Consider the following 25,197-nt stretch of genomic DNA (forward strand, 5'->3'; position numbering starts at 1 on the left):
TTTAATTTAAAATTATGCTTTTATTAACATTGGAACAGCTCTTTTATATTTATAGTCTTGACACCAAGGTAATTTAAAGAGCATTTGGTCGTTGAGGAAGGCATAAGTTGTAGTATGCATCCTTGTTCCAAAAGTCTGGACCCTTCCATCCACACCAGCCCTAGATTTGGGAGAAAGGAGAATGAACACTTTACAACACAAGACTCCATGATAGAAACTCAACATCAAGTTCTGTCAGCAGGACCTTGGCATAAGACTCAGATACTAATGTAATCCAAGAATTTTCTTTTTCTTTCTTTTTTTTAAAAAGATTTATTTATTTATTATATGTAAGTACACTATAGCTATCTTCAGACACAGCAGAAGAGGGCATCAGATCTCATTACAGATGGTTGTGAGCCACCATGTGGTTTGTGGGATTTGATCTCAGGACCTCTGGAAGAGCAGCCAGTGCTCTTGACCATTGAGCCATCTCCCCATCCCTCAAGGATTTTCTAAGACAAGAAAAATAGCTTTTCTATCCTGTGCTAGACAATTACTAGGTTGTTCCTGAATAGGAAAATGTTGCTATTATAAAAGAAGTTACATTTATTTATTTTGTGATTGTGGAGGCCTGAGGACAACTTGGAAGTTGGTTCTTGTCCACCATGTAGGCTCTAAGGGTCAAACTTAGGTCATCAGGTTTGGCAGAGAGTGTTTTCATAGGCTGAGCCACCTCACCTACCTGTCATGAGAATTAACTGGCTATAAATCATTTATATTCCATGCATTCTATGTCAACAAATACTTCCAAATCTGCCTCAACTTCCAATCTTTAGAATTATGATACACATATGTGAGAAGCGACCATATCTTCATATGCCTGGTATTTTGTTTATCTATTAACTGACCCTAGAATTATTAAGGATGTATGTGAATTTGTACATGAGATGCTGGTCCTGGAACTGGATTTACAGGGGTTGTGAGCTCCATAAAGTGTACACTGGGAACTGAACTGAACTGGGAACTAAATTTTGTTTCTCTGTGAGAAGGGCAAAAGCTATTAGCTGCCCTGTTGTCTCCCCATCTGACTTTAAAAGTGAGAAAGTTTATTCTGCTCTCTGATTTTAAGACATTGATGAGACAATATACAACGGCATGTGCTATAAGTCCTGTAAAGGAACTTTACATAATAGAACTTACATAATAGAACTGTAAAGTGTTCTATTATGAAGTTTAGTAAATAGCAAAGCTTTTATTAACGTAGAAGTACTGCTGTCAGGATCACTGCCCTGGCCCTGTTTCTTGGCTAACTGCCGTCTTTGGCCTTTGCCTTGTGCCTTGCATTTTTGTGACAGGGATAATTACCTTTTCCAATATAACTTGCAGGTCTTCAGCACCTGTATAGTGTGGGTCTAGAATTAGGAATTTGATCTGCCCTGTAGTTTCATTCCATGCGACTCCTAGTATTGTGTGAGCCAATACTCCTCCCCCTGGCAAAAAGAAATATGTAATAGGGCATAAGTTAATTCTGCTTATTCAGCTCAAACAGCTGCTTTCCTATTAGTTGGCAGCATTATAAGAGACTTGGATATTATAAAAGACCATGATAGTAAATATAAAGATAAGATTACACATTTAATGACTGCTACATATGGAAATATGTAAAAAAATGCTATGACTATATCCATAATCATAAAACGTTTACATTCCATAAGATTTCTTAAAATCCACTGAGAAAGGCCCACCAAGAGGCCCGAGTTCCCCCGTGCGGTAGGATCAGTGAGGGGCCTCTTCCAGCCGACCCTCTTGTGCATCGGAGCAGGTCTGCCCTTCTCCGACTCTGCTGACATCCACTTACCTCCACTTCTTACACACTAGAGTGGTTGATCTTACGCTAGTTTTCAGAGTGTCATATATCTTTAGCTCAGTTAATCAAATCTTTTTTTTTTAAAGACATTTATTTTATTTATATGAGTACATTGTGACTGTCAGACACACCAGAAAAGCATATCAGGTCCCATTACAGATGGTTGTGAGCCACCATGTGGTTGCTGGGATTTGAACTCAGGACGTCTGGAAGAGCAGTCAGTGCTCTTAACTGCTGAGCCATCTCTCCAGCCCTCAAATCTTATTTTACAAAGAAAACCCAATAAAGGTAAGTAGTAGTAGTCATAAAAGCAGCCAAGTTAGTGGCAGGGTCATGATTTATGATGCTTAGTCAACCAGCTATCGCCTTTTTAAAATTACTACTCTGGACTCTCTAATTGTTCAAACATGGTTAATATTTTCTTTTTAGCATTTATTTTTGGTTACCAATTCCTTTTTGCATCTTTATTCTTTGGAAACTAAAATCCAAAGAACAGTGTATATAAGTTTACTTTTAAATGCTTAAATTTTTATTATATGTGTGGGTGTCTGCCTGCATCTTTGTCTGCGCACCATGTGATGCACTGCCTGTAGAGACCAGAGAGGCACTGGATTTCCTGGAACTGGAACTACAGATGATTGGGAGCCATCATATAGGTGCTGGTGAACCCAGGTCTTCCGGAAAAGCCACTAGTGTTCTTAACCATTAAGCCATCTCTCCAGACCCAATTCTAAGATGCTTAATATGACTTGTTTTTATGTAACATTAAAACATTCAAATTCATTTCACTTGTTCTCCACTCTGCCAAAGAACCCAACATGTCTAAAACACCTTACCAATCATTACTGGAGTGCCCACATTCTGGAAATGGTTGGCTAGTTCCCGTCCTTGAGAAGCCATTTCTGAACCTTGACTAAATAAAAAGAAATCATCTTAGATCAGATAACAGTTTTCACGTAATGAGTTTGGGGAGGGGGGCAATACCTCCACTCTTTTTGTTGTGGATCTTGAAAAAACAAATTAAGTGGTAGAGACCTGATTCACTGTAACTTAAATCAACATAAACTTTAAGTTGTTAAAACTACTAACTGGAGAGAAAACAAAAACGACTTTGGTTTTTTGCTTCTGGAGCTGCATAAAGGTTCTGGCTTTTTAACATGATGAGATTGAAACTGGCCACTTTGTCATTTTCTAAAGTCTATGTTTTTTCCGTCTTTAAATTAGGATCAATAACACCTATCCCATGTGTAGGCTAGGGGAGCTTTGAGGACTAATTTGCTTTTCTGTAAAAACTTCAAAGTGCTTTCAGGTACACCGTACTTGAAATCACGGAGTATTTGGGTATCATATGTACTTTTCACTTTTGAGAAGAGAAAGGCAGAAGGAAGAGCACATATATTCCTCAAAATTCCGAGTTGAAAATACAGGGAGTGAAACGAATGTGCTATCTCTAATAAGAGTAGAGCTGGCAGCACACTCCTTTCCCCTCCATGAAAGGTTAACTGGGAGCTCACACTGATGCTACTGCCATCACATCTGAGCCTCAGATTGCTATTTGAAAGATCAAATAAAAAAATCCAAAGTAATTTCATATCATTAAAAGTATAAAACATTGTAAGCTAAATTATCAGTGTAACTATTACTTTTGTGAACGAACCAGGTAGTGTCAAACCTGGTAAGCTCTAGGCTGAGCAGCTAAGACAATGTTTTAATGTAACAAACCATTCTTTAATTTCTTAAACCATGTATTCTGTGAGTGTTCATGTGCCATAGCACACATATGGAGGAGACCCTAGGGACTGACTGGGGTAGTCAGGCTTGGTGAAAAAGTCTTTTGCCTCATCAGCCCTAAACTTAAATTTCTAAAAATAGTTTTTTACTACATTATCTACCATTATTTCTTACTGATTCTTAAAATTCCTATCGTGAGAGCAAACATATTTATAATACTTGGACAACAGATACTGCTACTGTAGTTATAATACAAGACAGGTTAAAGTCTTGTCTCAATAAGCACAGAGTAAAGTAAGCTCACGGAAACACAGTCTCTAAAGATTTAACTTATTTATTTAACAAAGTAGAAGAAAATTCATTCCCAGCTGTTTTATGTTGTGTTCAGAGTTAGATAAGGTGAGATCCCCAGAGTAGCTGGCATTAGACATAGCCAGAATCCTCTTCTGGGGTGACAGATAAGGCCCCCCAAACTGCCTTGCCCAGTACTTTCTGAAGTGTCCTCACCTAATTGACAGCCATGATGTCCATAATCAAGGCTGGACATTGAGAGAAGTAGAGGGACACCAGGTCTCCATGCATACTGAGTTTTGTTTTCCTCTTGACCATGCTTGGTTCCAAGTCCCCCACTGCTCCCTCCCTATGGGACTGGACCCCTGGAGACACTGCCCTTTCTCCTTCCTCCCCATGCAGCAATCCATTCTGGCTCTTTCTTTGGGGCTTTGTAGGCTCCAAAGCACAAGTGCAGTTCCCCAGGACTGTCAGCCTTGAGGGCTGATCTGTTACAGCTTGGGGAAGAGCCGAGACTTATCTCCTGGGGGATTCTGGTGCCGACTGCAATGATGTCACATACAATTCATCTAGCAGAGTAAGTATTTTATAGTATATGAGAGAATGGAGTATAATGTTTATGCTGATGAAATCAAAACCTTCTTAAATGGATGATAAAACAAGTTATGGTCACATAAATGGATACGTGATCATTTATATTTTCTCTTTGTTATTAGAATTGTAGAAAATATAAGGTGAATATACTATTTTTACATCTGTTGGCTTATTTACATCTTAGCAAAAAAAAAAAAAGAACAAAAGAAACACATAATGGTCAGTGATCAACATTTGGCTTTCTCCTTATTAGACTTTCAGAAGATTTAAACATTTGTAAACTATATTTTGTATCTCGAACTTTACCCAAAGATAATATATTTCTAAGTTTCCACATGTAGAGTAAAATCAGTTCTAGAGAGTATATGTATACAAAACAGCTTGTTTAAAACAATGAATTTATAAAGCAAGGAGATAACAAAGAAAAGCAATGACTGGCAATAGGGAGAAAATGTCATTTTTCAATTATTTTAATAAGAGTTATAAACTGTTATGTGTAAACGATGGATGTGGTTCACAAAGCATACTTACTTGACAAACAGTATTTTGGAAGTTACACCGATCAGTTGGTTTAGTACCAGCTGCACTTCAATAGACCCGATCCATTGCCGTGATCCAACAAATGTTGCTGGTTTGTCACCGGCATCAACTAGAGCCTTTATGTATCAAAAAGAGAAAAATCCGTAGTAAGACAGCTACTAAAGTTATATTTAGGGCATTTTGATTACGAGTAAAATAACATTTCTTTTCAAAATAAAAATAAGTCTATGCCATAGACTTATTGATAATAATTATCAATGACATATTAAAAACCAATAGAGTATACAATTGGTTATAATTTAAAATGGCAAGTTGTGTACCTGCTGGATTTCCCTGTGTGTTGGAATGGCCCTTTCTGTGTAACCCTGATGTCTGAACCATGAGCAGACCGTCTGTAGTGACCTGTAAGCACAGCCCCAGCCGTTGTCGTCCACCCGATTTTGCATGTAGTGATGATAGGCGTAAGTGCCCTGGACCATGCAAATCTGTGAAGAGGAATGACGGAAACCATGAAAGGCAGAAGTACACACTCTGTGGAAATGTTTACTGTTTTGAGAACTGGACTTTTACTTCTTACTGGTCAGTGCTTCTGAACCTGTGTGTCGAAATGTTGCCTAATTAGCATCATTGCAAAACACAGGTATTTACATTATAAATTCATAACCGTAACAAAATCACAGTTAAGAAGTAACAACAAAAATAATTTTATGGGGCTGGAGAGATGTCTCAGTGGTAAGCGCTGACTGCTCTTCCAGAGGTCCTGAGTTCAAATCCCAGCAACCACATGGTGGTTCACAACCATCTGTAATGGGACCCGATGCCCTCTTCTGGTGTGTCTGAAGTACAGCTACAGTGTACTTATATGTAATAAATAAATAGATCTAAAAAAAAAATAATCATATGGTTGGGGGTCACCACAACCTGAGGAACTCTACTGCTGTCAAAGCATTAGGAAGGTTGAAGACCCTTGTGAAAATACCTTCACAGAACAATGGCAGCATAATATTCTTTTGGCTTTTTCCTGTAAGTCCAGAGTCCTTACCAGTACAGCCCCACAGAAACCAACCTAGAATATGTGTGTTCTGAATCTACAAGGCCAGCTCCCACACGTTCCCCTTATTAATTTGTTAGTTTCAGATATGCCAATGGTTATCTGATCACGAAGCCTTATGCTTTTCTTGACTGGAATATCCTTTTCCCAATTAGTTTTACAGCATGAACCCTGCTTTCATTTCAGTCTCTCTTCAAACACCAGAAGCCTCCCCTTTGCCGTAGCTAACAACCCTCTCCTGCCTTCATGTATGCACACATACGCATGTTTAAATTTCAAAGTTGTTATGGCTATTCCAAACATAACTAGTTATGTTTTTGGATGACTGCCTGCCCATACCAGCATGTGGGTGATGCCTGAAGGAAGAAAGGAACTCATAAGCAAACAGAAAGAAGCAGGTCCCACATGATGGGACACAGGGATGACGTTCCTGCAGTTTTATAAATCTGCCACTAAAGTGTGTGCTAGTGATGCTCATAGTATAATGCTAAAAGTGAACATTACTACTGACAAAACAGACTTTTAAAATTATTTTATTGATTCTTTGTGAATTTCAAATCATGCACCCCAATCCCACTCATACCTGCCCTATGTCCTTGTAAAGATGCTGCTTGTATTCTAATGCTAGCACTGATTCCTCAACAGGAAACTATCATGTACACAAGTAATGCCTTATGAACCTTCTCCCCAATTTAATGGTCAATAAAAGGCTAGAGCCTGTGGCTGGGCAGTGGAGGGGGAAGGTGGGACTGGAGGCTGGAGAGGGAGTTGCAGGTAGGGAAGAAGAGAGAGAAGGTAGAGAGGAGGAGAAAGATGTCATGGGTTAGGAGTCAAGAAAGCACAGCCCTGAGGGTAGCCGATTGGAGTTAAAGAGCATCAGAAGAAACAGAGTAAGTAATATGTTAATAGCATAGAGGCAAGATGTCTGCCCAACTCAGGTGCTTATTGTAAACATAAGGGCTGTGTGTGTCTTTAATCCAGGAACTGATTGATCAAAGGCAGGGTAGAGACCCTGGATTGAGATGAAATATTTTCTACAACAAGAGTGAGACAGAATAAGATAAATTTTAGAAACAGAATGTTGAGTGAAAAAGCAAGTTGTAGAAAACTACAAATACAATGGTCTGTTTTTATAAAACTAGAAATGAAACAAATATTGCTAAAGCAATGTATACCTTATAGGGACACACACACACACACACACACACACACACACACACACACACACACACACACACGACGCTCTTAGAAGTGGGAGAGAAGAATGTGTTCTGTGCAGCGGTCCTTTAGTAGACAGAAGTCTGTCCCAGGACTCAATGTAGACATAGAACCTTGGACACTTAGGCTCTTTATGAAAAATGGTACAGTGTTTTTTTTTTTAATAACTCATGCATATCCTCCCTTGTACTTTAAATAGTCTCTAGATTATCATAGATATCATAGATAAAACAATGAAAATACTTTATAAATGGCCACTGTATTTTCTAGGAAATCAAGGCAAGGCAAGAATGTATATATTCAGTGCAGACTTGGTTTTTCTTCAAGTATTTTTGAACTAGGATTGGCTGGATGCACATATGGGTAACGAGCAGATATGGAGACTGTGTCAGAGTCATTCACCTGGGACTATCTGAGGAGGTAGTGAGTAGGCATAGGCATAGAGATCAGTAATGCTGTTTACGAACTAAATAGAAACTCCTAGTTATCCATTTGCTATGCTGTGAAACGCTGTGTATGTGTTCATCCATCAATGTGTATATACTCACATGTGTGCGATATATAAGGTCAACTATTGTAAATACTAAAATTAAAATACATTTTGTAACATGGATAAGGAAGCTGTTTTATTGTCAATATCAATCAGCATGCACTTAGGACTTTACAATCTCCAGGCTTTTTTTAAAGGAACTATTAAGAATTTAAAATAAGTAATAGGATGCCATACATACATGGAGGAGTTCTAAACTAGTCTGAGAGGAAAATATTTAAGCCAGGAGCTTGTAGAGGGCTACTAAGAGTTTTGTTGTGACATTATAAACTCCATTTCCTAACCTATGACTCTGTGGTAGTGCAAGATTTTAACAATAGTTTACTGGGACTTCTTCCTGTCTTTTCAAAGTAAGTGAAATCATTTAACACCTCTAAATGCTGACTCATGGATAGACATAGAATGGCGGGTGTCCAGCTAATGCTATTTCCAATGGAATCTGCTCTGTCTACAGCCCTTGCCGATAGGGCTGTTGCTGCATGTATGTGTGTACTGACAGGTAAGACCAAAACTGGGCTTCCCAGTTCTCTCTCACAGTTACCATAGCATTTACTCATTTTGATTCTTAAGATTCCCTTGCAAAGCTCCTGGACACTCATAATTGTGAATCACAATTTCTTTGGAATGTAAATTGAGATGCACACAGTAAATTCATCGGTCTGAGCAGAGGATGAAGTTGCAAATGATGCAAGCAAAACAGCTCAAAGATGAAGAGGAAAAGGCTATACACAACAGGAGCAATGTAGATACAGAAGGTAGGAGCTGACAAGGAGAGAAAGGGCACCCAGGAGCCACAGAGAAAGCAGCAGCAGGCCAGCAAGGAGCCTACCAGGTCACTACGTTGGTCTGTTTCTAAGAGGTCTTGCTATCCGTGTGTTCACTCTTGGGGGACAATGAGATTCTTTATAGTGGCCTTCATGTATCCTTAATTTAATGCCTGTCCTCACTCTGTGCCAGTCCAGTGATGTAAGCTACTTATATTGAGTCTATCTTTGCATCCAGATACATGCGGTGCAGCATAGAAAGCCAAGCATCTTAGCCTTGCCCATACTGTGGCCTGGAAGACCTTAATTTGCAGGATTTGTCAGCTGCAGAATGAGAAGAAAGGAACAAACCTTTAGAGAAATCAGAGAATGTTATGTTAGTAAGAGATGTGTGGTAAACTTTGATACTCATAAACCTTTGATGTCATTAATTACTGCTATCTTTTTTGAGGCACTGTCTCCCTGTCTATCCTGGAACTTGCTAAGACTAAAGCCCGGTGAGCAACCACTCTCCACTAATTACTTTTATTCTTTTTTAAGACTTTGTGTGTGTGTGTGTGTGTGTGTGTGTGTGTGTGTGTGAGAGAGAGAGAGAGAGAGAGAGAGAGAGAGAGAGAGAGACAACAGCCTAAGATCTCCTAGAGCTGCAGCAGCTATGAGCTGATTGTTGTGGTTGCTGCAAACTGAACTCATGTCCTGTGGAAGAACAGCAGTCTTAACTACTAAGCCATCTCTTCACCCACCAATTACAGCTATCTTACATGATGTCTTTTTATTTTCATTTTTTGTTTTGTTTTTCAAGACAGGATTTCTCCAGGAACTTGCTATGTAGACCAGGCTGACCTCAAACTCAGAGATCCACCTGCCTCTGACTCCCAAATGCTGGATTTAAAGGTATGCGCCAGTCCCTTAAATGAGGTCTCACAAAGGCTTAAAATAGACAAGTGATAAATTATTTTTTTAGGGATGACACACAACATGAATCAATTCTCAAAAACGTCTCTTGAGGACCAATCCAAAACAATGAATGACAATGATTAATTAACTCATGAAAACTAGTCAGACTCACCATACTACCCTCTATGTTAGGTGGGCTCAGGTAAGCATGCGGATTTCTAATATAGCCATCTTTATATAGTTCATCCGGAAAGTGATAAGCATTAATCCTTTTGAGATAAGGTCTGTCATGAGGCAATTTGAAGAGATCATGTAACTCCTAAATAAAATCAGAATCAATAGACAAAGAAAACAATTTTAGATTGTTAGTTAATACAGTCAAACTCAAGAATTATAAAACAGAAAATACATCGGGTATAAGTTTTAAAAAAAACATAACTTAACTCATTAAGGCCAATGGATAAATAAACTGAGACCAATTTATAATCCTCTAGTAGGAATCAGAAGGGAAGATAGAAATATGAAATTACTGGCTAGAATTGGGGTTTTTATAAATCAGAAATTATAATTTAAAATGATATATCAAAGTATTTTGGAAAACCATGTTTAGAATACTTTTGACATGTAAGTGCAGTTATTAAATACAGAGAAGATTAGTGATTGGAAAACAATTACAATGTCATAATTGGAAACACTGACTAACGTGTATAACGTGTTATTTTCTCAACAGCATAAAAGCTTACAATACTTATTCTAAATGTCTGGCCAATCTCCAACATATTCTCATGGTTTCAACAGGTTAGCTTGTGTAGCATCTGAAAATCAATTTATCTCCAACTTTTGGAACAGTAGAGAGGGTTCGTGCTATTACTTCTCAGGAGCAGAGTTCTGGACATAATTTAATGAGGTCCTAAAGTCAGATCCTAAAAAAGCAGTTCTTCTGTTGATAAATCTCATTCCTGTAAATGCTGGACAGGTCTCTCTAAAGCTTCTCTACTGAAACTTAAATGACCTTATTTGTGGTCTCCACATTACCATGTGCAATCAGAATAAGTACAGACTCCACCTTCCTCTGTACTGTATTGTCACAAATCGGGAGGAACAGAGGGAAAAAGAAAAGAATTTCTTAACATGGGGTTGGGGATTTAGCTCAGTGGTAGAGAACTTGCCTAGAAAGCGCAAGGCCCTGGGTTCGGTCCTCAGCTCCGGAAAAAAAAAGAAAGGAAAAAAAAAAGTTTCTTAACATCTATCAGCTACTCTAGGCATGTAAACATCTTTCCATTTCTATTTTTCACTATAAAAAATGATAAAATTTCATAATTCTATTAGCCACACAGAGTATCTGAAATTAAGTTGTTACACGCTGTACTAAACCAGCGTGCTTTCATTACAGAAAAAAAAAAATCATGAAAGAAATTAGCTCATTCCTATACTTTTAAATTAAACTACAAAATAATTTACATTTATTGCAAATTATAACTAAGCAGGAAATGAATAAGAGACTCTTTTTTCTAGTAATAATGGTCTGTCATTACCTTTCTATAGGCTTGTAGCTGATCATCTGGGATTCCGGATGGATATAAAACTGTTACGAGATTCTTTCCCCCTGGCAATAGAAAGTGCAGTGGTTCAGGGACCACAATAGATGTTCCTTTCATATATCTCAAGATGCATTTTTCCACATCAACTAGCTGATTAAGAATTGCATCCACTAGAAGTTTGCGCACTCTGTGGGAGAAGACATGTGAGTGAATTAACAAAAGGTGTGATGTTTAGCATATGCCCTGAGTGGCGTAAACACTACACTGCCAAGACTTGTCAAGCAAAGTCAAAGTGACTGTGTTTGCTCTGGGTGGATAAAGGGAAGCCTCAGTTTCAGCATGCTGTCCTACTGCTTCCAAAGAAATATTGAACTCTCAGTGACTCTTAGGTTGATAACGAGAAGTATATCACAGCAAAGGCAGCCCATCACCTCGTATATGATTCTTAAAAAACCGAGTTCTGATTACTTTATAAAATAGGTCCTCATTTAAATGTGGCAGTAATACTATGAAAAATACCTACTTTCCCCATGTTTCCTCTGGAGCAACGGACACAACCGCATCGATTGGCAAGCTCATATTAATGTAGTGGTGTTCTTCGTTTTCCCTTTCGATGATGGGGGTTACGGCTCCCAGAGGGGTCGATATTTCCAGCATGAGGTCTATATTTACTATTTGTTGCTATATGGACAGATAGTAAGAGTCAGCTTGTGGAACATTCAACACTGAATAGAAAGGTAAACGGAGTTTAAAGGGTGATATATAAAGCTAGTAACTGTAGGAAACCCCTTTCTGCTTCAGAGTAATCTGCATGACTCTAGAGTAATTAGTAAGCAAAGATGGACACAGACTATCCATGTTTATTAGTACAGAGCTGTGTGTACAGATCGCTGGGTCATTATGTTATTCTCCAACTTTCCCTAAAGAAAAACAAAACAAATAAAACAAAATGCCACAAAAAAAGTTGCTTAGCAGGTGGACTTTTAAGTTTGAGGCTAGCCTGGTCAATGTATCAAGTTTCAAGCCAACCAGAGTTGCAGAGTGAGTTCTTTTCTCAAAACAACAAACCCACCAAGCAAAGTACCAAACCAAAATACTACGCACCCCTGGTATAGGAACATTTTGAAACTACGTTCTGTTTTGAACAAATTAGCAGAGAATTAGAAATTAGAGAATGCTCGGAGCCAGGCCTCTCACGCAGATTAGTCATGAACTTTGTGTAGCTGAAGTGAACTGGACGCAGAAATACAATTTATGCAGGTAAACATGCATATGCATGTTATAAATGTGTGCCTCTATGTGTATGTAAACATACATGTTTATATTCTCCAAGGAGAATGGCTGACCAAACTGGAACGGGGAAAGACCCGTCTGGGATAATTCATGGATGAAAGTAGGGAGCACCAAGAAGAAAATCTCGAATGCATACTAGAGTCATCTTGAAGAAGCGTGTATTAACCAAGTCTTAGGAAACATGAATGTCAAAATAGCTACTAATGGAGACTATAGAGACCGCTCAGTACTGCTTAAGATGAAGGTCCCAGTTCAGCTTCCAGAACCCACACTGGATGGCTTACTGTCACCTGTAACTCCATCTCCAGAGGGATCAGACGCCTCATGTCTCCATGGCCACCTCGATTCACACACATAAAGCCACACACAGACACACACAGAGACACACAATTAAAAAAATAATAAAACAAAGTCTTTAAAAAACCAAACTAATTAATGACGGCCACAGATTCGAATCCACTCTGTAAGTCTTCATCTTCCACCTCTACCTCAGGAAGGAACCAGTTATACAATACCCTAGTTTACAAGACACTAAAAAGAAAAGCGGGAAGCTTGTTTGTACACAGAAATGCCAGGCTCAGAAAAATCTGTGTCTCAATCATGAGATTAACATTGTTATCAGTGGGGTACTGGTCCCTGTGTTTGGTGGCTTCCTCGGTTCTAAGAGCAGAAGGTTAGGGTTGGGGCAATATGATGAAGTATGCCCTGCAGCCTCATGCTCTCTCCCTGAGGTATTAGATATAACGAAAACACGGTACTTTACAGTGTATAAAACTGGCGAACATTACGAATAGGTGATGAAAATTTCAACATCACCCATGTAAAATGCATTGAAAGCACCTGCTTGTTTAATATGATAGGCTAGGTCACAACATAACGTCTATAATATGTCAGCTAATGATACGAGGATCTAATCAGAAGCAAGCACAAAATGAATCCACACTGAGAACATACTATTGCATGTACTGCCACGTACTCCTCGAAGGGTAAACTCCTTTTATTAATTTTCAAATCGTTATCTCTAAGCCATGTTGTTTTTGTACACTTCACAAGTACAAAAGCCAGCTTATCAGTGTATCTCAGCGGTGTCTTAAATGGAACCCAGACCAAACTCGTCTGCCTCAACACGTAGGCTGATCTTTGCCGTCAACTGGATCATCTGGAAATAGGAAACCCAACTGGAGAATTGCCTCGATCAGACTGGCTTGAGGGTATTTTCTTCATTGCCAACTGATGTTGGAGGGCCCAGCCCACTGTGGGTAACACCCCTGGGCAGGTGGCTCTGGGTAGTGTGAGAAAGCTGGCTGAGCATGAGCCAGGAGAGCAAGCCAGTAAGCAGCTGCCTTCCCTCAGTGAAAGCCTGTGATGGAGACCGGTAAACCAAAGAACCTCCAACCCAAGTGGCCATGGGATTTATCAAGGAAACAAACCGCAACACCCACCTTCCATGTCCACTCAAGGAAGGAACTTGTTACGCCACACCCAGTTAGTTCCAATAGCTCGCATTGCGCTTCCTCAGTGTGTCTATGGCAGTGTTGACTGCCAACTTAGACTCTAAAATCACCTGGGAGATAGGCTCTGGGAATGCTTGTTGGGGTGGTCTGGATAGATTAAACAAGATGGCACCATTCCCCGCATGGGCCCCGGCCTGTATCCATAAAGGGAACTGACAAGGAAAACATTTATTGTTCTCTCCTTCTAACCGGATTTGTTGTGTTCCTGCTTACGCTCCGACCCCCAACCCCGTGAGCTAAAATAAACTCATCAGTTTGGTCAGAGTATTTTATTGCATCCCTAGAAGAAGCTAAGACAATGGTCAGGTCTTACCACTCTCAAATGCATAACCAGTGACTTAATGTCTCCTGTGCGGCCTAGGAAAACATTGCAGTGGTAATAACAAAACCCAGTTTTGTTTTTGCAGGAGCAAAATAAGACTGTCAAAAATTACATACTGCAGCAAGAAAAAAAGCTTAGATAGGTAAAACATTTCCTGGCTTCAATATTCTAGGAGGGCAAGACTAAGTATCAGCCACATCTTGCTTAGCTCCAAATTCAAGGATTTAATTTTTCTTTTTTAAATCAGTAGTGAAAACAAGATTAGCTTACCATGTCGGTTAACTTTTTGTCTTTCTTTTTCATGAATTTTCGCTTTGTATCCTCCTCTTGATCAAATCTAAAATTTTGATATACAAAGACATTTACAAGTACGATACTGTGCTGTGACAATATCTTCAGAAACTCTTTAAACACTCACTGAATGAGGTCCACTACACTCTTACAGGCAGAGCTGTCAGTCAGTTCTCCCGTGTTTGCGTCACTGTTCGGCCAGAGGTACACAGAGCTGTTGCAAATTCTGAACACAAGAGCATCTGAGGAGAGCTTGGTAGTCAGGTCATTCAATACCTGTCTTAGTGCATTCTTGATAAACATTTCTAAAGGAACAGTACAAGAGTTAGAAAGACCGTAACCTCTCAACATGAAGGTTTTTATGCATGAGATGAAGTAGAAGACAGTACGTGTGACTCTCAAACACCCTCCCTACTTTTCAACCACCACCACAATTTCAGCCTTTTTATCTTTTCGGTTCTGAGACCATAAATTCCATGCAATGGCTTTTAGTAAATTTCTATAAAAACTTACAGTCAATAGGAATTTTTTATTGTCATTATAAAACTTTCATTGCCTCGAAAAGAAACCCTGCTTTTCTCTGCAGTCTTCATGGCCCTCACTTCTCATTCCTCACCTTCCAACATCTGTGGTTCTAACAGCACAGACGGCATTTTCAAAACTGATGTAATTTACCATCAGGGAGGGAGTTAGCTGCTGTCCTTCTGACCTCACGTTCTCCTGTCCTGTTCTGACTTTACTCCCCTGTTTCAGACTCAACTAAGTGCTCGTCGAGTGTCTGAACCCGATGTTGCAGTGGTATCTTGGGAGTATCAAATGCCAGCCCCGACTTTCCACACTCCCTGGACACTCTTCATCTCAGGGTTTGGCATTAGCCTCAGCCAAGAGCTAGAAGACATCCTGGAATTTGCTTCATACAAATCATGCTGATTTTCTTTTCCTTTGAATTCTGTCTAACATTCCAATTAACTACAGTATTTAAAGGAGTTTGGTACCAGAACATGGGTAACACACAATCACAACTCTGTAATACACTTACAAGAACTGTATTTACATTGTGTGACAATTTTCAAGACATCCCTAAAGGTTCAAAAGGAAGGTTAAATCTCCTAATTTACACAGAGGTGTCCTATGAGCTGCTAAAGGAGTTAGAATATAATATCGGTTGAATCCCATTTAATTTGAGTTTATTTTTCTTATCTCATTAACTCATTTTTCTTGGCAAAATGGAGGGATTATACACACACACACACACACACACACACACACACACACACACACATATATATATATTATAAATTCTACGATAAAAGATGTTTTGGAACACATACCTTTAGGAGGCGCCAGCTGAAAAGCCAGATCGAAACCACCTCTTATTCTGAAGAGGATATCCATAGATCATAGTTTGGGGAAACCACCTGGAACAAACGAAACCACGCTTCCCTTAAACGCTAAGACAAACTCATCTTCATATGAATTAGAATACACTTCAGTTCGGACATGGCATTAATTAGATTCTTCTACTTACTTCATGAGTTAATTTCTTACATTGTGAACACACAACAACCCCTGTAAATTCTTTTCAAAAAGTTTTCAAACCTTAATCCCATACTGATGTTCTCTAGGGACACTTGGGAGGCCAAAGCCTCCAGATTCTGGGACAGCATAGGGCTGTCCCAGGCACAAGAACACGTAAAGGCCTCCCCTGCTTCCTTCCATGGTGACTACAATGTGAAAAAGAGGCTCAGAACCACTGCAGTCAGCATTAGACCCTTGATGCATTCAGCAATGACATGAAATCATCAGTGGTAAAAATAAACTAGTTTAAGAACATGACAAGAGGGGGCTGGAGAGATGGCTCAGTGGTTAAGAGCACCCCGACTGCTCTTCCAGAGGTCCTGAGTTCAATTCCCAGCAACCACATGGTGGCTCACAACCTTCTGTGATGAGATCTGATGCCTCTTCTGGTGTGCCCGAAGACAGCGACAGCATACTCATCTACATAAGATAAATGAATCTTAAAAATATAAAAAAAACCCAAACTTGTCAAGAACACTGAGTCTGACTCGGAGAGACTGCAGCTAGGCCAGCGGGAGGAAAGAACTACCGATGGTGACAAGCTGGAAGAACTCATCATTGGAAAGGTCTAAGAGCGATTTCACATAGAAAATACACCATTAGATACAGGATGTGAACCTAACTGCAGCAATGAGAAGAGCACAGAGCCGGAGAGAGTGTTAGAGTTTACTTGGCGTGCACAATGGTTGCCACTGACAGAGAGGGAAAAAAGCATCTGCAAAATGGAAGAGACTAGCAGTTCTTAGCTTGGATCCATATGTTGAGTTTCAGGTAACAAATGATATATATAATAAAAGACCTGTATCATAATGTGTGCGTGTGTGTGTGTGTGTGTGTGTGTGTGTGTGTGTGTGTGTGTGTGTGTGTGGTGGGTATCTTGAGGAAAGTTTTCAAAGATTTTATCAAGTTCTTGAAATATGTCTTGAACACTGAAGAATGACATTACACAAGAACCTGTGGTGCTGTGAATGAGAATGACCCCCAGAGGCTCATGTTTAAATTCTTGGTCCTGAGCTGCTGGAACTGTTTGGGAAGGATTGAGAGGTGTGTCATAGAGGCTGGCTTTGGGGCTTCAGAAGCCTCCCACCATTCCTACTATGCTCTCCGCCTCCTGATTGTGGATCAAGCTCTCATTTGCAGCTCCAGAGGCTTCACCATGACATGCCTCTGCTTACCCACTCCTCCCCATAGGCATTAACGTTGGAACTGTTACCCCAACTAAACTCTTGGTCAATTACAGCAATCCAAAAGACTCTAACACAGAAGAACCCTGTGATGGTTTGTATATGCTTGGCCCAGGGTGTGGCACCCTCACCCTAGCTGCCTGGTAGCCAGTTTTCTCCTAGCAGCCTTCAGATGAAGATGTAGCACTCTCAGCTCCTCCTGCACCATGCCTGCCTGGATGCTGCCATGTTCCCACCTTGATGATAATGGACTGAACCTCTGAACCTGTAAGCCAGCCCCAATTAAGTGATGTCCTTATAAGAGTTGCCTTGGTCACAGTGTCTCTTCACAGCAGTGAAACATTCACTAAGACAAACTCTATTCTGAAACAAATGAGCTAGTACTGATACCTACTGCATTAATGACCGAACATTGGGCATATATTGCCTTTGATTGTCAGAACATTATGAAGTAGGTACTGTTGCAGCTTTTTATTTTGCAAATTTCTTGTCACATTTCTGCAGGAGTGACAGCTTTTATTTATTCTATACACTGTAACCTGTTCAAAGTACAGCACATGTCCCAATATCACTCCACTACATTCATTCTAAGTAAACAATGAAAGAGGTTAAAACATAACGTGGTCCATTTATTCTACTGTTGTTTATAAACAACCCTCCCAAAAAAGACTAGAAAATACTGTGAGCACTACCAGTAAGAAGTTTGATAAATTTAGAATACACTATTTGAAGAAAAATACTTACATAAACTGAAGATTGAAAAGATAAGCAAGTATTCAGATACTTACTGTATGATTTTTTGGCTAACATAATCACTTGTGTCTATTCTGTAAATTCGGAAAAAAGATACAGTACTTCCCAGGGTTATTATGACAACTCCTTAAGAAATTGTATGTGAAAGCACCAGGGTCTCTTTAGGCGTTTAAATCGTGATCCTCTATTTAATATAATATTTATGTATGTGTGTGTAATATTTAAGCTGAAATCTGAAGGGTAGGTAGCCCCTAAAAGAAGCCTTAGCAAAAAGACCAAAACAAAAGACCACTTGGACTATGACCCAATTGGATCACAGCAAGGACAGAGGTAAAAGATGTTAAAGACGGTGATAATACAGACATTCAGAAGTAGAACCAACGGATTTGATTATTGATTGTGTGTTCTTAAGGCAAGGCAAGTTTGTTAAGTGTTTGGTGGGCACAAGGAGGGGTGAGGTGGGTTATCAACAGAGATGGAAATTCTGAAGGAAGAGTGCTGCGGGGAAAACAGGAAATGATGAGCCAGCTTTGTATCTGCTGAGTTTGAATGATCTATTTAAATGGAAGCAATTAACTAGATTTATGAATTGGGTTCAGAGAGAAAGCTCAGAATATAAAAGCTGAAGAAGATAATCATCTAAGGTACAGATGGCAGGACCTGGCTGAGCTAGAAGACCGAGGGAAAACTGAGAGGGTTGTGCCACGTAAGCGAAAGGAGTAGACTATTTTAAGGAAGTTAGGCCTAGTTTTTCAAAATCAAAAGCTCTTTTTCACAGGTTCCAAATATGACAGTGTCTTACTGTCAAGAGGCACTGACTGACTCGGTGCGCGTCGCGTGACCAGTGCTGCTAAGGCACAAGCCGCAAGAGATCCAAGAGAGGCAATTTTGCAACGTGACTTTTGGTCCCTCAGGAGCAGATCCTTTTAGGGGCCTGCTCCTAACGGTTGCCGAAGTCCTAGAGGTAAGTACAGGAAGGTCACTGGCAATCAGAATCACTTACCAGGAACCACTGGCGAAGGCAAGAACACCTACTTCGTGCAAGCCAGGGTCGTCCCGGAAGTGACGTCAACGCCCAGGCTCCAGCAGACGGACTACAATTCCCAGAATGCCCCACACCAACCATCTCGGGGCGTACCACCACAGAAACTATTCGCCGATGAAGGGGAAACAAAAGGTTTGGTTTCGAGAGATTTTATTGGCCGAGACTTTTGTATTCTAAGGACTTTCTTCCATCTTCGCAAACGCGCTGTGCTGACTCGAATGTTTTGAGGGCCTCCAGGAGTATGTTGGGAATGGTTTCTTCCGTTCCCACGGCAACATGGCCTAACAAGCGCCAGCTGCAGCTTGTGGAACTGTGCGGCGCGCGCCTCTGCAGCTGTGCCAAAGGCTCAAGCCCGGGCACAGGCGCGTGGCCCCAAGCTCTTCAAGCTCGGCGGTGGCGTGATCCCCGACCCGGGATCTGATCCTGGTTGTGGAATTGATTAGGTGCCTTTTTGGAGAGGTGACTCGGCCTCGCGGACCTGGGTTTTCCTTAGCTACCTGCCAACTTCAAGCCACCTTTCCCTAGAGGGAATAACTTAGACATCAGTTCGTTTATTTTCTGCAGCTTCTCCCTTTAGCCAAACTTTCTTTTTTCTTGGCATAGAAAAGGATTTATTGAGTAAAGTGCAAGGACGTAGTGGGCAGGGCTTTAACAGAAGAACCTTCTTATCCAAACTTTTTGAAGGGAACTTGCCGTATTCTGCTTGAGTGGAAAATCGTCTGCTTGAGACGATTTTCGTGTCTACTTGATTGTAAACCAAGATTTACTCCTATTAACGTCTGTTCTCCTAGTTCTACCTGATCAGAAGGAGAGGGTTGCAAAGCATTTTTTAAAATGTGTGAATAGATGCTTTATAAGTCTTACTTAAGAGTTTAAGGTCGGGACAAAGTTGAAGGCATTGGCTGTGCAAGCCCTGGGGCTACACTGGTAAATAACTAAAGGGGCTTTGGGGTTCTAGCCACCCTGGAGGCTAGACCAGAGGTTCCCTCAATTCCAGGAGTTTCATTCCAGTCTGGGCAGCGTTGCCTCAAGAACGTAGTGAAGAGGATTCAAACTCATACCATGGTTTCTAGCTGTGGAGCCATCAGTTCAATGGGGAAAATAAAGAGTGCCTACTCCACGAATGTTAGATGGCCGTTCGTGAGGTGTTAAACCTGAGAATCTCGAGGAGAAGAGAACAAATCCATGATTGTCCAATTAAAGCAACCTGTATTTTGGGGTGTGCCCCGCCTGTACCAGCCTGCTGGCTGTCTCTAAATTGGAATTCAGAGAGCATCCCTTGCCAGCGCCTTTATGAGGTCCTTTCTATAGGAGGGATAAAGTGTTCACAGGAGAGGGAGAGAGAGAGAGAGAGAGAGAGAGAGAGAGAGAGAGAGAGAGAGAGAGAGAGAGAGAGAGAGAGAGAGAGAGAGAGCTGTTTTACATTTTAAAAACAAAAACAAAACCAGAAAGCAGTGAAAGGGAGGGAACAAAGTTACACCATGTGAATGGGTAGCAAGTTTAGTGTAGGTTGAAAGACATTTTGCAGTTTACATAGGAAGTAACAGATCCATCCTTAATTCCAAATAGAAACCTCAGCTTGGAAGGACTTAACACAGGACAAACAGGAACGTATTCTTTAACTACAAATAGAAACCTTAACCTGTACAGGACAAATAGGAACTCATTCTTAACTGTTTTAACAGCAAACAGAAACGTTAACCTGCAAAGTATATTGTTCCTGGTTTGGTCTCACAAAGGCTATGCACAAGCCGGTCTGATGGGGATTAGAGAGGTGGTATCTAAAAGAAGTGAACAAAACAACCGATCCAGAGACTCAAAATGATTGGGTTTGACATTTAATAATCATTCTTTTCATTCAAAACAATTTCCTGTAGTTTTCAGTGTAAAGTAGGATTTTGCTGTAAAAGAAGATCTAAGATCCTTTGTGAAGGTACCACCCCAAGAAGCAATCATGCCGATAGAAGGCGGGAAAACGGATATGGAGAGGATTGGCCTCTTCAGTGAGATGGAATACATCACAGTGGGCGACAGATATGTGTCACCATTTAATCGTGAGTTTCTTTCGTATTTTTAAATACTTGAATAGCATGTATTTCCAATACAAAAATTTAATTATATGCATAATGTCTTAGAGTTTTACTGCTGTGAGCAGACACCATGACCAAGGCAACTCTTATAAGGACAACATTTAATTGGGGCTGGCTTACAGGTTCAGAGATTCAGTCCATTATCACCGAGGCAGGAGCATGGCAGTGTCTAGGCAGACATGGGGCTGGTTGGAGGAGCTGAGAGTTCTACATCTATTTTTTTAAGATTATTTATTTGTTGTATATATGTGAATACACTGTCTCTGTCCTCAGGCACACCAGAAGAGGGCATCAGATCTCAGTATAGTTGGTTGTGAGCCACCATGTAGTTGCTGGGAATTGAACTCAGGACCTCTGGAAGAGCAGTCAGTGATCTTAACCGTTGAGCCATCTACGTCTTGTTACAAAGGCAAACAGAAGACTGACTTCTAGGCAGCTAGAGTCAGGGTCTTAAAGCCCACACCCACGATGACACACCCATTCTAACAAGACCACACCTATCCCAACAAGGCCACATCTCCTATTAGTACCACTCCCTAGACCAATCATATTCTAGCCTCTCCCTCCCCCCCCCACACACGTACCTCTGGCTGCCCTGGAATTGCTATGCCTTGAATGCACAGAGATCCACCTGCCTCTGCCTCCAGAGTGCTGAGATCAACCATGCCTGGCAATATTTATTTCTAATGGTACATATTTTAGAGCATTAAGTTCTAATGATATTGTGACACTGTGACAACTTGTGATATTGCAGCAGAATTAGGAAAAACTTAATTTTATAAGAGCTCATTTTATAGGGCTTCTTTACTTTCACTTATTTACAATTTTTTTTAGATTTATTTATTTATTTTTATTTTATGTCCATGAGTATATTGCCTGAATGTGTGCCATTTTACCATATATATGCACTGTGCCTGAGGAGGCCAGAAGAGAGTGTTGGATCTCCTGGAACTAGAGTTACAGATGATGGTAGCTACCCTGTGGGTGTGAGGAAACAACTGCTTGTAACCATTGAGCCATCTCTCTGGTCCCAACCTTGTTTATTCTTCATGGGTAATTTTATTTCCTTTCATGGTAACTTAATTCTAGAATAGTGGACATTTGGCTGTTTAATATTTTATTTGTCTATTTAGTGTGTATTTGGCTGCATGTATGTCTGTGTACCAAATGTGTACTTGGGATCCATGAAGGTTTTAAGGGGATATCAGATTTTCTGGACACTGAGGTTCTGGGAACTGAATTCAGGTCCTCTGCCAGAATAAGTGTTGTTAACTCCTGAGTCATCGCTCTAGGGACCCTAGTCCACAGAAAGTGGTTGAATCCACGAAGGGTATCCATTATCACTTGTCTGAAAAAACAAAATGCTCATTGAACATCTGAAAGATCTCTTTGAAAAGCCATAATAAAAAAATCTAAATTAGCTGAGTGTCATGGTCCATTAAAGCAATCCTAGTACTTGGGAGGTTGGAGGCAGAAGGATTGGGAGTTAGGTCAGCCTGGACTGTAGGACAACCAGTCTCGAGAAAAAAGAAATGTAAGCATATGCTTTCAAAGTCCCCGTTGAGGTTTTGTATATTAAAAATTACCTGATATAAAAACATGTCCAAAGCATACAATTGACTAGAAAAACGAGGTATAGAATCATACATTTATTATGCTATGCGCTAACAATGAAAAGGTGGTAAACAGTATCCGTGACCATATCTACACATTCACTGGGCAACAAAATTACTATCATTACCTGTGAAAGGGAAATGAATAAGGAAGCACAGCAAAAAAGCCTCATTAAGATGTTTATATGGTAGAATGTGAAGTAATATGTACAACCTTTAAAAAAAATTGAGTTAACAAGAGACTATGATTTCAAGGCCAGTCTATTCTACATTTGAAAATTCCAGGCCAGCCAAGGATCCATAGTGAGACCCTATTTCAAACAAACAAATAAACAGAATGCAAAAACAAACAGGGACCAAAAACTGGTCTACTAAAAGCAAACAAAAATTTAAGTTACCAAAATTGAATTCATATTTCAGTAGCTATAAGTGTACACTTAAAAAAATTCTTTGCTGTTAGGAAGTTAAGGCCTTCAAGATTCAAATTATGAAAATCTACATATTCACAAAAAAGCAGCTGTTAAACAAATACCTGGACTATGCTATTTGGTTGTGCAAATATGAGAGTTAAAAGTTTACGATCTAGGCGCATGTTGTGCTGTTTCACATCTTTATTAAGAAAGTAAGTGTTGGAGACATTCTGGGCTCTGACCGGACATGGGCCCCTAAGCAGAGACAAGGTTTCTCTGTGTGGCCCTAGCTGTCCTGGAACTCACTGTTCACCAGGATAGTCTTGAACTCAGAGAGTCACCTGTCTATAACTCCAGAGTGCTGGGATTAGAGGCTTTTGCCACCACTGCGGCTGTCAGCTGTCATCGTTGTCACTTAAAGCTGTTTAATAAACTGAGGAGAGGATTGCTTCTGTGTGAGCGTGAAACTCCCTCCATCACACAAAAGCAGTGTCCCCTGCTGACCCTGGAATGCATCTAGCAGTGACCCCTGCTAGATGATCTTTTTAAGGTCTCTTTCAGCTCTGAGGTTCAGAATGTTTAATACTTCACCCCAGTCCTGCATGATGGTGTATGCCTATAATCCTAACTTCCTCCAGAAGCCCAGGCAAACAGGTCTCTGAGTTCCAGGTACGTTGCGGCTACACAGAGAAACCCTGTCTCAAAAACAAAACAAAACAAAACAAAACAAAACAAAACAAAACACAAAGAAACAACAAAACCACCACCACCAGCAGCAGCAGCAGCAACAACAACAACAACAACAACAACAACGACAAAACAAACCAGGTTTAAAAACAACAAAAACCCCTCTTCAGTCCAAATGTTCATTTTCAAGAAAGCTTCTTAGTATGATCACTGTTGTCCGTCATGCAGTTTTTAGTGTTTTACCAGTGCAGACGCTTAATTGGCTTATGGTTTCTGTTTTAGTTCCCTTTAGTTAAGATTGAAGTCGAGGTTATGATGCTCTTTGTCTTTGAAGGACCCTTCAATGAGGCTGCAAGCAAAAATAGACAGATGCTCCCTGGGGGGACCAAAGAAATGTCCAATCTCCAGGCAGGGTACTTTGATCCCCAGTTCGCAAGGATTTTTGAAGGGGAAGGCTACCTGAATTTGAATCAAGTGAGGAGACAGTATATGATGGCAGAAGCCAAGAAGAACCTAGGCAAAGCCTTCATTCCTAGTAGCGGAGAGAAAAAGCCGTAAGTACTTTGGGGAAATGTCTTACCAGTCGGCTTCGACTTTCTCTAACTCAGAGTAGATGTTTTCCTATAGGATTCGATTGCTACCTATGATTGACTTGGATGGGGACAGTTATTTTGGGTGATACAACTGACAGGTAATTTAAAATAGATCTTTTTGTTTATTTATTTTTTTACTATCTGGGTTACCGGACTCTACTGTTTTGTATAATAAAAACCAACTGAAAAGTTTGCAAAAGTAATATGGGAAAATGCCTAGGAAAGTACCATGTTTGTGCTTTTGTGTATTTCTCTGCTTATAAAAGTATAAATAAGAATGTGAAATGAGGAGAAACCCTTTTTTAGACAAGGAAAATAATTTATCACTGTTATGTTATTTTTAAAACCTGTTATGATAACAATCATAGGATTTACCAGTAGTTGAATTATGGCAGCTGTCAGTGTGAAAATTCTTTTTTCTTTCCTTTCCATTAAGCCACAAGACTCTAGTATATGATAGAGCAAAGATTTAAAATACGATTTTCCATTCGCACTTCGTGAGTGTGATGTCCTCAGTTTAGAATTTATGGTAGGTGAGGACTGGTCAAAGTCTAACCTCCTGCTTATTTACTCGAAATTTGTGAAACTTCATTTCTGTAGTTCCGACTTCCATCTAACTGGCACTCTTTTATAAATGTAATATTTTGTTAATTCTTTGAGAAATTCATATATTTTTAATCATATTTGTTCTCCCCCTCCCCTCTTCCATTTCTCCACCCCTTCACCCCAACCTCATCTCCTCTTTTCCTTTTCAAATAACCCAAGGGGTTCAATGTGTGCTGTTCATATACTCCTGGG

The 25,197-nt window shown here is 40.1% G+C and overlaps 2 protein-coding genes across 8 annotated transcripts in view; one reads left to right on the forward strand and one right to left on the reverse strand.

The window, feature by feature from the left end:
- Ufsp2 (UFM1-specific peptidase 2) lies at positions 1–19,051 on the reverse strand. Of its 5 annotated transcripts, none has more exons than XM_039094640.2 (12): positions 18,965–19,051; positions 15,778–15,864; positions 14,574–14,688; positions 14,426–14,492; positions 11,550–11,707; positions 11,021–11,213; positions 9,658–9,804; positions 5,326–5,490; positions 4,997–5,121; positions 2,686–2,762; positions 1,348–1,472; positions 1–160 (listed from the first exon to the last, which is right to left on the reverse strand). In XM_039094640.2, exons 2-12 carry the CDS (start codon positions 15,839–15,841, stop codon positions 74–76), a joined length of 1,323 nt encoding a protein of 440 aa, XP_038950568.1. In that variant the 5' UTR covers positions 15,842–15,864; positions 18,965–19,051; the 3' UTR covers positions 1–73. The 5 variants fall into 5 exon arrangements, with proteins under 5 accessions (XP_038950568.1, XP_008769487.1, XP_063131588.1 ...); XM_008771265.4 differs by having other exon boundaries at positions 14,574–14,751; positions 18,764–18,978; XM_063275518.1 differs by lacking the exon at positions 18,965–19,051 and adding an exon at positions 18,764–18,914.
- The window catches only part of Cfap96 (cilia and flagella associated protein 96), a 24,554-nt gene continuing 18,390 nt past the window's right edge, over positions 19,034–25,197 (forward strand). Inside the window, exons 1-3 of one of the 3 annotated variants that reach the window (XM_006253170.4) lie at positions 19,034–19,138; positions 20,884–21,060; positions 24,141–24,360. In XM_006253170.4, the coding sequence (XP_006253232.1) occupies positions 20,961–21,060; positions 24,141–24,360 (320 nt within the window). In that variant the 5' untranslated portion in view covers positions 19,034–19,138; positions 20,884–20,960. Of the gene's footprint in view, positions 19,139–19,273; positions 19,466–20,883; positions 21,061–24,140; positions 24,361–25,197 lie in introns of those variants that run through there. The other 2 variants (XM_006253169.5, XM_577523.9) reach the window with 2 other exon arrangements.

This window comes from Rattus norvegicus, chromosome 16 (assembly GCF_036323735.1).
Source record: "Rattus norvegicus strain BN/NHsdMcwi chromosome 16, GRCr8, whole genome shotgun sequence".
Classification (NCBI taxonomy): domain Eukaryota; kingdom Metazoa; phylum Chordata; class Mammalia; order Rodentia; family Muridae; genus Rattus; species Rattus norvegicus.

Excerpts from the sequence above, each read along its gene's own strand:
- Ufsp2 (XM_008771265.4), bottom strand. The coding sequence starts at position 15,841 with ATGGATATCCTCTTCAGAATAAGAGGTGGTTTCGATCTGGCTTTTCAG. Across the intron at positions 2,763-4,996 it reads TCCAAAATACTGTTTGTCAA|TCAAGGTTCAGAAATGGCTT; the intron begins GTAAGTATGCTT and ends CTTTTTATTTAG. Across the intron at positions 1,473-2,685 it reads GGGCACTCCAGTAATGATTG|GGGGAGGAGTATTGGCTCAC; the intron begins GTAAGGTGTTTT and ends TCTTTTTGCCAG.